Source organism: Papaver somniferum, chromosome 7 (genome assembly GCF_003573695.1).
Source record: "Papaver somniferum cultivar HN1 chromosome 7, ASM357369v1, whole genome shotgun sequence".
NCBI lineage: Eukaryota > Viridiplantae > Streptophyta > Magnoliopsida > Ranunculales > Papaveraceae > Papaver > Papaver somniferum.
Genome location: NC_039364.1, coordinates 55918155 through 55932424, shown reverse-complemented (window position 1 = coordinate 55932424; position 14270 = coordinate 55918155). Strand labels below are relative to the sequence as shown.

The 14270-nt window shown below is 36.3% G+C and overlaps 2 protein-coding genes across 2 annotated transcripts; one reads left to right on the top strand and one right to left on the bottom strand.

Annotated features, from left to right (window-relative positions):
- The first annotated feature begins 1642 nt into the window (after positions 1 to 1642).
- On the top strand, positions 1643 to 7390 carry LOC113297358 (protein NRT1/ PTR FAMILY 7.3-like). The gene is made up of 5 exons (XM_026545797.1): positions 1643 to 1940; positions 2544 to 2706; positions 5136 to 5353; positions 5435 to 5997; positions 6130 to 7390. Exons 1-5 carry the CDS (start codon positions 1905 to 1907, stop codon positions 7001 to 7003), a joined length of 1854 nt encoding a protein of 617 aa, XP_026401582.1. The 5' UTR covers positions 1643 to 1904; the 3' UTR covers positions 7004 to 7390.
- Positions 7391 to 7554: 164 nt separating this feature from the next.
- Positions 7555 to 13927, bottom strand: LOC113297359 (pyruvate kinase isozyme G, chloroplastic-like). Its single transcript, XM_026545798.1, has 12 exons — positions 13450 to 13927; positions 12375 to 12656; positions 11698 to 11863; positions 11425 to 11559; positions 10878 to 10988; positions 10691 to 10779; positions 9811 to 9873; positions 9397 to 9572; positions 8891 to 8990; positions 8465 to 8613; positions 7985 to 8093; positions 7555 to 7894 (listed from the first exon to the last, which is right to left on the bottom strand). The coding sequence occupies exons 1-12, from the start codon at positions 13687 to 13689 to the stop codon at positions 7781 to 7783; spliced, it is 1734 nt and encodes a 577-aa protein (XP_026401583.1). The 5' UTR covers positions 13690 to 13927; the 3' UTR covers positions 7555 to 7780.
- Positions 13928 to 14270: the final 343 nt, after the last annotated feature.

The window sequence follows — 14270 nt, the reverse complement described above, 5'->3', positions numbered from 1 at the left end:
TTCTAAAAATAAAATCTTATTTGATTTTATCTTCGTTAAGGAAATAATTTAAAAGTATTTTGTCCAAAAAGATAGGTGTTGGTTGACTCGAGGACGAAGTCGAGCACAAGCATGAGCACGGCGTGTGTGTGAGATGTGAATCAGTTCATACGGAAGATGTTGGTGATGTATATTCTTCTGTTATGCCATTTCAATTTGAAGAGATATTTAGTTGTTGTTGAGAGCATTGTTGACCTATTGGAGCTCGGGAATGACTTTAATAGTATTCCTTTAGAGGGTGAATTTACTGCCGGAAAATTATATGACAAGCTAGTTCAAAAAGACTCAAATTATGGCTTCATTGGAATACGAACCCTAAAATTCCTTATAAAGCTCAATATTTTTATACAGGCATCTTCACATCACTCTATTCCCACCAGAAGTAGCAAATTATATGACAAGCTAGTTCAAGAAGACTCAAATTATGGCTTCATTGACAGAATACGAACCCTAAAATTCCTTATAAAGTTCAATATTTTTATACGGGCATCTCTACATCACTCTATTCCCACCAGAAGTATGCAAAGTATCCTCTTAACTTGTGTGTGCATGTGTGCCAATTAGGAAACTAGAACTATTGCTGTGTATGCGTCTAGTTTGGAAGTATATATATATATATGTATATTGACAGAAATACGCGTCATATTGACAGAAATGTATATATATATATATATACATTTCTGTCAATATGACGCGTATTTTGGGTTTAAGCTGGTGAAGTTAGCAACAATTGGTGGCTTGGCACGTTAGTAGATTGTCTGGTTGTCTCAAAGCAGTCTGGCCCATTCTACCTCGTGCTATTATGTGGGAAGCATGATATTGCAAATCCCATGGTGGTAGGCATAAGACAGTTGAGGAAGTAACGATTACAATCAAGCAAACAGTTTCCTTAGAGCTCAACTGAAGACACTTTTAGGAACTATTCAATCTCTCAACAAGTAATTGATCCAATTAATGGGATGTTATTGTTCAGCTGTAATTTACATGAGCTTTGGCTAAGGCTCTTTGTAAACATTTTCTCAATCTAAAATAAAACGACCTCTCTTTCAACAACAAAAATTGATCGCACTTAAGAACTGTATATTGATATATAATAAAAGCATTACAGTAAATCTTCACTATTATAGTTGTTATGTATCATCATGTTCTTGCTAGCTAGCTAGCTAGACTACTAAAAAATAAGTTCTGCAGTATTTTTTTAACTAGCGTGGAATCACTGGAATGTATAACATAAACTCCGGCCCGCGCGTCCAATACATCTCAAATGGCGGGTATACCTAAATAGTGGAATATATGCTATATATGCATTGATAATTCAAGCACAAAGTACTATAAAGAGATGTTTAGGTTTTAAAATAATTACTGAATCTAATCTTAGAGATAAACTTAATTCCCTTATTCTTATTATTATCTTGCAAATTAGAACTAAAATTTTGCTAAGGAGACCACATCCTTTAAAAAGAAAAGAAAGCTCTATTTGGTTTGTAGGGTCTCGTGATTTGATCAACCCATTAAGGGTCTGCTAAGTTATAAAATGTCTAGTCACATAACACTAATTAGAAGAAGAGTTAGGGTTAGAAAGAAAATGTGGAAGTGTTTGTCTTTGTTTCATCCATCATATCATATCCAACAACACCTAATTTTCTGTTTTTGTTTAATTTTTCCCTAAGAGTGGGTCTCTTTTTATTACCTCATGAACCTCTAGCCTCCACTATAATCGACCGACCTCTCTCACCATCTTCTTCTATATAAACTCACTCTCCCTGGTCTTCTCTCACCACTTCTCTCAGTTGTGTTTAATATCTTTCACAAAAACTCTTACTCTTTCTCTTAGGAGACAGAACAACATCTGAAGATCGTCATCAATGGCATCATCAACAAGCTTAGAAATCTCTAAGGGGGTTAGTATTCATCCCATGGGCATGCTTGCCAACCCTACTTGAATACCTTGCATGCAGATATTTTCTTCTTATTATTCTTCAGAAGCTTCTTTTAACTTACTCATTCATCTCTGAACATCAGCGTCAGATCATAAATAAAGCAGTAATTTTCCTTAAACATGTTGATTTAACCCTTAGCCTAACTCATGACTCATAGAAACTTAAATGCACAACTCAACTCTCTCCAAAAAAAAGTTTGCATGCATTGTTGGTCCAAAGGTCTACATATTATATTTCTGACATGATGTTTTTAATTAAGTACCGCTTCTTGAGTACTTCCTAGGGTTTTTCATCAAAATTTGTTGGTAGACGGTTTGATTTATGTCTCACGTAGTACTTCTTTTGAATTGGCCTGCGTTCGTGTGGGACTTACGGTTTTGATTTTTTTTTGAAGCATATGTTGTGGTACAGTGCTTTTGGGTTGTTCTTGGCTTTTCACCAAAAATTCCAACAAAACTCATGAATATTGTATTTTATTGAAATAACTTGAAGTATTTTATCTTGCCATTTTAAAATTTGTTAAACTAGATATATAACAATTCCTTGAAAACCAAAATTATGCAGGGTAATAATGAAATGATGGGTTCAGGACAAGTAAGAAAAAGGGTTATAAAAGAAGAGATGGATGCAGATGATGAATACACACTGGATGGAACTGTTGACAGACATGGAAGACCTTCTATTAGAGGCAAGAGTGGAGGATGGTTTGCAGGAATCATAATCCTTGGTAATTAACTAAACCGTTCTATAGAGAATAAGTAAAATTTACCACTCTAAAAAAAATTTACATTACCAAATTTAATTTTGCACTATTTTGAAAATTTTAATAGTATACAAGAGTGTCTGTCGTATATTTGTTACGTAATTAAATCCCTTTGGAGTAAAAAAGAAAAAAAAGGAAAAAAGAAAAAGAAAAAGAAAAGAAATAAAAAAATATAATCCCCATCTATGAAGTGGGGGTGAGAAATCTCTACTTTTGTTCTTTTGTTTTTCCATGCTTTAAAAAAACAAAAAATGAAGGGGGTGAGGGTCGCGAAAAGAAAAAACACCACTGCAGTTAATAATTGGTTCCTAAAATTTAAGGTGCTACCAACTTTCACTGTTCTAGCTGCTAATTGGAGCTTTAAGTCACAAGTCTTTCTAAATTTGTATGGTTTAGAAAAAAGGAATCTAGAACCACGCATGCATGCGTGATACGGGCTTCTCTTTATCAACCAAAAAAACAAAAACGTCCTTTCAATTTATGAATATGAAAACGTATACAAAGAATATACATGCCATATAAACCTTCTATTTAGAGAATTGGACAAGTTCCATTCCATATTCTTTCTGAAATTTAGAGAACATACTTGCCATATACTTTATACACCAAAACTAGATCCCATTCATTCTAAAGATCCTAGTAAAAGTTGGACGGGTACAATATCAGGTGAAAATAACCAAAGTCACCTATCTTGACTTAAGACTTGACCAGATACACCGATCCCAATCAGATCAAATATTTTATTTTAATCAAGCAATATTCACTGCTTTGGTTAGTTTTTAAACGTTTTTTGGGTGGAAAAAGTAGACAAATTGGTATCAACAATCAAGTCTAAACTCTGAAGCCGCCACAGTTGCTTATGGCTGCTGGAGGAGTTACTCTTTTTTTTTTTTCGAAAATGCTAGATACCACGCTGCTAGTGATCGCCACTTTCACGCGTTCTCATGCGGCAAGTTGACGTGGCGAGCCTGGGTGAATTTCAGTTACACGTTAGCAGTCAGTAGTAGTGACTCGTAAGAGAGAAACCAAACAAAACCCAACACTAATTTATTTACTTCAAAAGCAGGTATGTTGCTGAATCAAAACCTTGCAATAATAAGATATATCTTTGTTCCCTCTTCGGTTCTTCCTGGATTTAGTTTCTTCTATCTATCTTTTCTTTTTTTCTCATCAAAGCCAACTCAGTTTAGAACAAAAAGACGATGTTACTAGTGTCTTATGAAACAAACTAGGGCCCATAATTTTTAATCAGCTTGCGATTATTCTGAGGTGTTGAAATATTGTAGCAGCCACTGATGAGCTCTCCCTATATTGAATTAATCCCTTAGAAAAGAAAAGACCATGAAAGCTTCTGCACCTAATAACATCTTCCAATTCAAATTATCATCACCACCGACAATAAAAACCATTGAAATTGACAAATCAAACCCTATATTTCACAATCCAACAGATCCAGATTCCCCCTTTCGATTAACCAGCCAAAATCCAAAGTGATTAATGGATTGACTAATTTGTCAATTTCATGATTTGATGATTATGGAGGATTTGATGATGATTACCGGGAGTGGTCTTCAGAACAAACATCAATAAGATGATGAACGTTTAGTAGATTTTTCGTCTCAGTATTATATAAATTTCAACCAATTTACCGATTAGTGTCTAAATTATTCAAACCCTAGATTTTAAAAATGGTTTGAATCAGTAGAAACATGAAATATAGATCGGCGATTTTTTTTTTTTTTTTTTGGAACGGGGAGATTGGTGGTTCTGTACGAGAGAGAAACAGTTGCAGGGTTTTGGTAAAGGGAAGAGTGATACGTGGAATGAGAGCATCTCCAATGGGTTGTGGTGTGTTTCCTACGTGGTTAGTGTAGGAAGACATCTTATAAAATGTGAAATCTAAAATTCTCTACATCGTAGGAATTTGAGGGAGGTCATCTCCAACCGGCAGGTGTTTAGATTAGAATTAGAATCTATTTGTATTGATCTGATTGGCTGAAATATTTTTTACTTTATATAAATCTTATTTTCAGTTAATTTAACATTAATTTGATTGGTTGAAAAGTTTGACTAGATTTAGCACATCCTCTACAAGAACCTCTAAAACCAGAGGATGAAGTAGAGGATGTCTTAATAACTAACCATCCACATCATCCTCACATTCTACTTCACATTCTCGTTGGAGAAGTTTTTTCTCCAAAAAGTATATAAATCCTAGGTGGCCTAAAATATAAGAATTTAGAAGAGTCCCATTGGAGATGCTCTGAGTATAATCGAGATCACCGGGCCACACCAACTCAGCGTGCGTGAAAGCAGCGAGTAAGTGGCGATGCGCCTAGCGCGACCGTTTTTTTTTACTGTGTGCTTATATTTGTTTCTACATGATTAAACAGTTAATCAAGGTCTGGCGACGTTGGCCTTCTTTGGAGTAGGAGTGAACTTAGTGTTGTTCTTAACAAGAGTTTTGCAACAAGACAACGCTGAGGCAGCGAATAGTGTCAGCAAATGGACTGGTACTGTTTACATCTTCTCACTTGTTGGGGCATTCCTCAGCGACTCATACTGGGGAAGATACAAAACTTGTGCCATTTTTCAAATGATCTTCGTCGTGGTAAGTTAACGATATCTTCAAGATTTGTGTTTAGGTTTTGCCTCCTAATACGTACATTAACATTTTGTGGTTGCCAAACAGGGTTTAGCACTGCTATCATTATCAACATACTTATTCCTGGTCAAGCCAAATGGTTGCGGGGTCGAAGCATTAGAATGCAGGACTCATTCATCGGTTGAAATAGCTTTGTTTTACTTATCAACCTACTTGGTTGCCCTGGGGAATGGAGGTTATCAACCAAATATTGCTACATTTGGGGCTGACCAATTTGATGAAGAGGACTCCAAAGAAGGATTTCAAAAGGTGGCTTTCTTTAGCTACTTCTACTTGGCTCTAAACCTTGGTTCTCTCTTTTCAAACACAATTTTGGGCTACTTTGAGGATGAAGGGATGTGGGCTTTAGGGTTTTGGTGCTCTACGGGATCTGCCTTCATTGCATTGGTCTTGTTTCTCGTTGGAACACCAAAATACCGTCATTTTAAGGCAACGGGAAACCCTCTCGCAAGGTTTTGCCAAGTTGTTGCTGCTGCAGCAAAGAAATGGAGGGCCGGGGTTCCAGAAAGCGGCGATGATTTATATGAAGTTGAAGGAAAGGGGTGTGCAATTAGTGGTGGAAGAAAAATATTCCACACCGATGGATTCAAGTAAGTCGTTCTCTAGAGTTCCCTTTTTTTTATAAACATCGGTACATACAAGAAATGAATCCATAAACTGTTTCCTATTGGCTTCAGTAAATAAATTCGTGAACTAACTTACTTTTATGTACTTTTGCTCAGATTCTTGGATAGAGCAGCCATCATCACTTCAAGAGATTTAGCTCTACAAGATGAAGGGAAGGACAGCCCATGGAGACTCTGCACAATCACACAAGTTGAAGAGGTGAAATGCATATTGAGACTTCTTCCAATATGGCTCTGCACAATCCTTTATTCAGTTGTCTTCACTCAAATGGCATCACTATTCGTTGAGCAAGGAGCAGCGATGAAAACAACCATTGGGAACTTTAAAATCCCACCTGCAAGCATGTCAAGTTTTGATATTCTAAGTGTAGCGGCTTTCATCTTCTTATATAGGCGAGTGCTCGATCCTCTTGTCAGCAGACTTAAAAGCAAAGGACTAACAGAGCTCCAAAGAATGGGAGTTGGATTAATTATAGCAATAATGGCAATGGTTGCTGCAGGAATTGTCGAAAACTTTAGACTAAAATCTGCTACAATAGATTGTCTTAACTGTGAAGGTTCGAGTAGTATGAGTATATTCTGGCAAGTCCCTCAGTACGCATTAATAGGAGCCTCTGAGGTGTTCATGTATGTCGGTCAATTGGAATTCTTCAATGGACAAGCTCCTGACGGGTTAAAGAGTTTCGGCAGTGCTCTTTGCATGACCTCAATTTCACTTGGAAACTATGTCAGCAGTTTACTAGTTAGTGTAGTAATGAAGATATCTAAAGAAGATGATATGCCCGGTTGGATCCCTGGGAATCTTAACCGAGGTCATCTTGATAGGTTTTACTTCCTCTTAGCAGCCCTGACGACAGCTGATTTCCTGCTCTATATAGTTTGTGCCAGATGGTACAAGTATATCAAGATGGGTGGACGAGAGAGCAACAGAGGCACCCATCAGGAGAAGTCTGAGGAACTTTGTGTTTAAGTACGTATGCCTACTAATATGAATTCCATTGTGTGTGCACCTTGCAAGTGGTGACTAAATAAATAAGTAGTAGAAAGAAGAAATAAAAGGTGAAGGAGGTAAAACAGTATCTCGACTTTTATGATTTTATCCAGTTCTGAATGCTCATAGCCCCTCTTTTGAGAACACTTGACCCAAACTGTATTTTGTAACTTTAGGCTATTGTCAAGCATGGGAGTGTAAGGAAGTCATTCTGTCTTTCTCCAACAGTAGGGTCTCTCATTTGTGGATTCTACTGTTAGGGCAATGAATTAACATCTAATGAGTCCAGTATGTAGATGAAAGTTTGTATCTTGACCTATGCGAGAAAGAAATATATATGTATGCATTTGTTTTCGTGTTTGCCAACTAGAAACCTCACTTTCAGACATATAAATCACTATAACAGGTCCTTCAGAAAATAAAGAGTATAAATAACAGGTAAGATATGCAAAATAGGTCAACAATAGAAGTGGTGGCACAAGAAGGAAAAACTAAGTCAACGGACCATTTTAGCAATTATATAGGTGGCATCACCAAACCCACAAACCTCGAGCAAAATTGCATAAAGATTAAAATATGAATATTAAGTATTTGTAAAAAGAAAAACGAAAAAATCAAGATCTACAGCTATCTTCCTAATAGATAGACAAAACACACCGTTGAAATAATTCTATCTTCCATTTCAGGAATAACATTTTAAATCAACTAAATTAAAAATCAATCAGGGACAGATCTAAAAAGATAACTGATACATAATCAACTTTGGACCTTGCGGACTTGGATGTGATGTGTAGACTCTCTGCGCCAGATTGGTTGCATTCCACTCTGGACGAGTGTCACATGTCCTCCTTCCTCAATCAATTGTTTTTCCTGGTACATGAAACCGTATTAGAATGGTAGTTGCTTACATGATTTAAGGTGGAGAGTAAATCAAAGAATACAAGAAATCAATTGGAGTACCATCAAAAGATTCAACGCTCGAGAGAATGTTTCTTCTGCATCATCTGAAAATTTCATGTAAATGGGATGCACACCGTGATAAAGTATCAACCTCTGTTTCACTGTTTCCCTGACAAGCAAGAATGACGAAACGCCAATATGTTAGCACAATTTCCTTATACTGCACATACAAGGTTATGAACAAAAAAAAAAAACTACATTAGCCTTTAAACTGAAAAGTGTTGATATATTACCCAATTGGCTTTGCTTAAATCTACATGATAAAACAACTCAACTCAACCTTGTACTGCACTATGTATAGTCTCTTAAGTAATTTTCTGTTTAGTAACTATAAATTGAGATACTCTACAGCAAGTGCACGATGACAAACTTCCCAAGTATGCTTCTCGTATGCAAATTATGTCCGACAGCATCAAATACAAAAATAAAACTAACTTCAAATGAAAGAGGTGTACTCCATGAGTCAATAGAAACACTCACTCGTTTGTGAAGGCAAAGATTGTTGCAGAAGGTCGATAATGGCTTAACTGCACAGCCATGGATCCCGTTCTTGTAAAGACGATGATCGGCGTTTCAAGGGTGTTCGCTATTGTGGTAGCATGAAAGGCAAACATTTCACTCATATGGCTCTGATAAAACACCAAAGCAAAGCACAGGTTCAGTGAGAGCTACATATGTTACGCAGTTAAATACACAAACAATAAAGAGTAATGCATAAAATGGAAGGGACTCCTGGTGAGTGACTGTCAAAGGTCCCAGTTTGCCGCTGAACCCACTTTGGAACAAACTAACAGAGCCACTTTTTAACTTACAAGAAAGATCTGATGAAGGTCAACATTTTGACTTCATAAACGCTTTGTATAAAAAGTACAGCATAAAATGAAGAAAATATATACGTTTATGTACCTTTTGGGCAATCGAATTGGGTGGAATACTGCTGGTTGGTAGAGCTGATTCAGTCTTAAGCGCAACAGTATGCATTACTTTAACAGCTTTCAATGGATACCTAAATAAAATAATAATTGTGGAAGAGGAAAGGATCAATTCTGTTCATGAGAGATTAATAAAAGAACTCATAAAATTGCTTCATGGGCTAATAAAGTAATGCTTGCATATGATGTATAACTAATCAAGTAAAGAACCGTAAAGCTAATACTGATTATGATTCATGATTATTTCTTCGTAAGGAATATTATTTATCTCTCCTTCTAGATCAAGTTGTATTTAATTTGCAAATAAAATTATGAGAACTTAAACGCAATAGAAAGTCTGGTGATTCCACTGTTTCACAAGAGAAGAAGAAGACCAACAAAGAAGAACTCAAACTGCTCAACAACAACAAAAGATCTGACTTATGACCAACAATGAGAGAAGAGTTAGTCTGGTCTTTAATTATGACCACTATAACTTACTTTCCATGAGCTGTTTCCCCTGAGAGCATAATTGCATCAGCGCCTTCTCGTACCGCAATTGCAATATCAGAAACTTCTGCTCGTGTGGGTGTTGGATGATCTATCATGCTTTCCAACATATTTGTTGCCACAATCACTGGCTTCTGCATGCTGTGGCACCTTCTAATTATCTCCTCCTGTTTGAGTCATAATATGCATCCAGTTACTTAATAATTATTAATAAAGGATTCTCAGGAAGTGCTTTTTGCAATCATGTACTATGTCCATTGATATTTTATAAGTGCTGCAAATAGTGAGGCATAATCTACTCTTCAAATAGTGAAGGTGGTAGGCATATAGACAATGTCAAATGACCTCACACCGATGCCTTATTGCAATTTATTACTTACTGCAAAACAAAGACAAAGTGAATACCTGCAGTAAAGGAACTTCCTCAATTGGAAGCTCAGCTCCAAGATCACCACGAGCAACCATTGCCTGTCAAACCTTAAGTTAGCAACATCTCATTCAGAGTTCAGCAATCAGCCCCATCAAAAGGTTCTAAATAACTAAAGATCATAGTTTATCGCTTGCCAGCATAAGTTTTGTTTACCATTCTTGAAGGACTAAAAGAATTGTACTAATGAGAGAGCTCGAACTTTCATTTAGAGGTCTGGATAACAAGTTGCACTATTTATTAATCATTATGCATGTTAAACAACAAGTTGAGCAGAAGCTCGAGTGAGTTTCGTAATGAGCTCTGAACCTTAGCAAATTAAACTTTTCAAAATAGGTAAACTCGTGCTTGTACCATGATGAAAAGGCAGATACCAACTTTGGAAGTCAACATGATCAAAATTATATAATGATATAGCCAAATTATAGTTCTCGGTGAGATGTAAAAAATAAGACCTGATAATCCAATCAATAAGTAACTACTAACTCGAACGTTCAAAAGAACATTATGACACTCTAAGGACTCGATTCTTGGAGGGCATTACTATAGGCATCTTCTTCTTTTTTAGCTAAATCATCAAATTTTATTTACCAAAACCACCAATATCAATTATAAAATTGTTTACAAAGGATAAAAATAGCTAACAAGCACCGAAACAAAAACAGAAATGAAAATCTATACAAATCTGAAATAGTACTGATCCAAGAAAAGGAGGTATATGGAATCAAATGTCTACGGCTGACCCCTTGCTAACTAACAGATTCTATTTAGTCTCAGAGAAAGAATTTCATACTAAGTAATAGGGGCACAATTTTAGTTTTTATCGGGAATATGTTAGGAATTTGAAGCATAACTTACCCCATCGGATGCGGCAATAATTGACTGAAGATTTGGAATCGAATCAGCACTTTCAATTTTGGGGATCACATGTATGTCGGCATTGTTCTCTACAAGACAAAGCATCGTTGTCAGGATTTTCCGTAAACAATGTGAAAATGCAAAAGGTTAGTAGAAAATCAATTTGGGGAGGTAGTGAATTTTTTACTTTTCAGATAATCTTTCAATTCATGGATCACTTGGGCGTCTTTAACAAAGGAAACAGCATAGAAGTCAATTTTGTTGTCCACACCAAACTTGATGTCTTCCCAGTCTTTTTCTGTATAGCACAAGTACAAACAACAACAACTATGGGTTTCATTTCATAAGAGAGTGGCTAAAATAGCACAAATACAGACAATTCCATAAATTAATTTTTGAATCAACACAACCCTTAGTCACCAGGAACTGGAGCGAGTACGGAAACGAGATACGTAAAATTCTCAAAAATGAAACTCGAGGAACGTGTCGGGAACGCAAAATATAAATCATATGTAAATTAAATTTCATAGATATATTAATGATACTTTTATTTTCCTCCCTTGCTAGGAACGAGTTCCCAACGCGTATCTCACTGAGATACGCAAAAACGAGTATTTCACTGAAATACGCTCATACCCTAGGAGTTCCTGGTGACTAATACACAACCAAATTAGAACTAGGAAAATACTACGGCAACGTGCTATAGGAATACAGGAAAGAAGAGAGAAGGTAACCTGTAATTGAAGGCAAAGTTGCACTTTTTCCACGCACATTCAAATGGCGCCTTGATTTAAGTTCTCCGCCGTCGACTACTTCACATTTGACTGTGTCTGCCGTTTTTGACTTCACGACTAATGACATCATTCCTCCTGTTATATCAAACGAGGAATGTCATACAACATAATTGTAAATTCATCTCAAAGTTCCACATATAATGTAACACAAAGATGCGCCTCTGATACAAAAGCTCATCTGATCACTGCAGTTTAAGAGGCACCCAGGCTTACCATCAACAAGTAGCATATCTCCCGCTTCCACATCAGTGACAAAGTCATCATAGTTTACACTGACAGTATCCTCTGTGCACACTCCTCTGTTAATAGTAAAATTGAATTCTTGGCCCTCCTTCAACAAGATAGGCTGAGGAACATCACCACTCCTAACCTCTGGACCCTGCATAAATAAAAACACAGCTAGTATTAGGTTACGTATTTTATAAGAAATACTGAAAAACGTACGAGTCGAGCAAAATAGATAGGATGCTAGAGAACTTAAAGTTATACTCATTTTCATACTAGCTAAAGATACACAGGTCTATTGAACCCCAACAGAATGAATCATCATAAAATAAAATAGTGCAAATAACAACTAAATCCGCTTGACCTCTAACATCACTAATTGCTTTTTATGAGCGTTAGAGATGCATTCTTCTGATCTTTCCAATACTAACTAACGCCACATGTTAGCCTACATACAAGTATATGTACAAATTTAGTAACAACAACACTTGAACTACATTCACACAATTCAAAAATGAAAGACATGCAAGGAACACTCAAGAATAAGGTAAGAGTTCATGATACGGTAGTTGAATTCTGTCGTACAGAAGTTCTTTACCACAAGGGCATAGCAAAGGAGAGATAACATCAGAACTCTAAACCAGAAGAATAAGTTACGAGCATACCTTTGTATCCAACATTATGGCGATAACCTTGTCCTCAAATTGGGCATTGTATTCTTTAACTAGATCGACAGTCTTCTGATGTGATTTATGGTCTCCATGGGACATATTTAATCGTGCTACATTCATTCCAGCTTCTGCCAATTTCCAAATCATTTCACGTGTATCTGTAGAAGGACCAATTGTACAGACAATTTTCGTTTTTCTTTGAGCATTAATTAACGCTGTTCTGTCTTCATAGTTTGAATCCGTAGCATGAAGACCAAAAGAAAACTTCTTATCAACCTAATTACACGATCAAAGAATGTCAGGCAATGTGTAGTAATAAAAGAGATACATAGACGGATACATATACAAGGTAAAACTAGAGCATGTTTCTGCTAATTACAAACAAAATTCTCCAGCTACATGTGGCATCAAGAATGCATATTGCAATTTACCAATAACAAAATGATTATTTGTAGAAGACCATGGGGAGAATTTTCGGAAGCAAGCTTTCATTTGTGTGGAAGTCATGGACTCATGGTTTCCCATCCCATCATCATACAGGGAGTCCTGACAAGAACTAAAATTATGAAACAGAAACTCCTCTTTTCAATAGGATTTGTACTTCCAACCCCAATTTAAAACCGCAACAAAAACTTTATAAGAAGGCATTCAGAAATCAGTCAAGTGTATGGAGTCCCGATTTACCCCATTTCTTTAACTGTCATTTTCAACAGTACAAAATCTTCCAATGTTATTTATACTACCGATACCCGAGTCCGACACTTGTTCGTCAAAAACAATGGGGTTGCAAAGAGTAGGCAAATAATCATATAACAAAATAGATTTAAAATTACTTGAACATACCTATTACCCTGTGCAATTAGAAACTTAGAACACACTTTTCATTACTAAATACACTAAAATCTTCAATAACTAGTAAGGGCTTGATAATGCACTAATCAAAGAAATAAAAAAGACCCACCTTTATGGAAAATCTTCAATATGTTCCATTACACCCCAAAACAGATATACAGACAGATTAATGAATCATGATTATAAGAACAAAAGAAGGAGAGACGGAAGAACTTACGAGATTGGGAGAGCCATTATCAGATCCTCTTCTACTAGTAATATTATTAGTAGTTTCAGAAACCCTCATGGAAATAGTATTAAAAGAAGAAGCTTTATTGTTGTTATTAGCTCCCATTCTTCTCTTAATAATACCTCCATTTGGAAATCCATTCAACTGTCTAAACCAACCTAAATCTTTATTCTCACATTTCATTGGTCTATTCATCAACTCCACGATTGCTCCTCCTGCAGTCGCCATTACAGATCCAAAAACAGAGAGAATAATAGAGAGTCAGAGAAAGAAGGGGGGGAGAAAGCTTATGTGGAGAGAGAGAGTGAAAAGGGTTTGGATTGTGGTGCGACTTATAGGAGGTGTTTCGATGCAAAAGAGGAGAGATTTATGGACGGACTCTTATTGGTGTCAGTCCGCCTAAAGCGGGTGGTGCAAGAAAGTGTTTGTGTTTTTGGAGTCTTGTTCAGGGAGAAGAGAGACTGCTTATGATTCTTTCTTGTGAATGTCGATCGACGACTGCTAGCTAGATCGAAGTTTAACGGCACGTGCTATACGTGTCATCTAACATGCCCTAGAAATGACTTATGTGCTTATCAGGACAGACAGATATGTCCCTTGTTTGTTTCTGTGATTTACATTACGTCCATTGGAATATACGTCGAATGTGTGGACTGTGGAGGTCCTGGAGGTACTGGACTTCCCTTTAATGTCACCAAAAAAAGAAAAAAAATCCATTCAGAATATATCATGGTTTTTCATTTATTTTTTTGGGAAAAGAGTATATCACTATGTGAGGTTTATTCAATGGTCATTTGAACTGACAGTGG

Coding starts and splice junctions, on each gene's coding strand:
- LOC113297358 (XM_026545797.1), top strand. CDS start 1,905: ATGGCATCATCAACAAGCTTAGAAATCTCTAAGGGG. Junction 1,941..2,543: donor GCTTAGAAATCTCTAAGGGG/GTTAGTATTCAT, acceptor AAAATTATGCAG/GGTAATAATGAAATGATGGG. Junction 5,998..6,129: donor TTCCACACCGATGGATTCAA/GTAAGTCGTTCT, acceptor ACTTTTGCTCAG/ATTCTTGGATAGAGCAGCCA.
- LOC113297359 (XM_026545798.1), bottom strand. CDS start 13,689: ATGGCGACTGCAGGAGGAGCAATCGTGGAGTTGATGAATAGACCAATG. Junction 9,874..10,690: donor TTATTGCCGCATCCGATGGG/GTAAGTTATGCT, acceptor AAGGTTTGACAG/GCAATGGTTGCTCGTGGTGA. Junction 9,573..9,810: donor AGGAAGTTCCTTTACTGCAG/GTATTCACTTTG, acceptor TGACTCAAACAG/GAGGAGATAATTAGAAGGTG.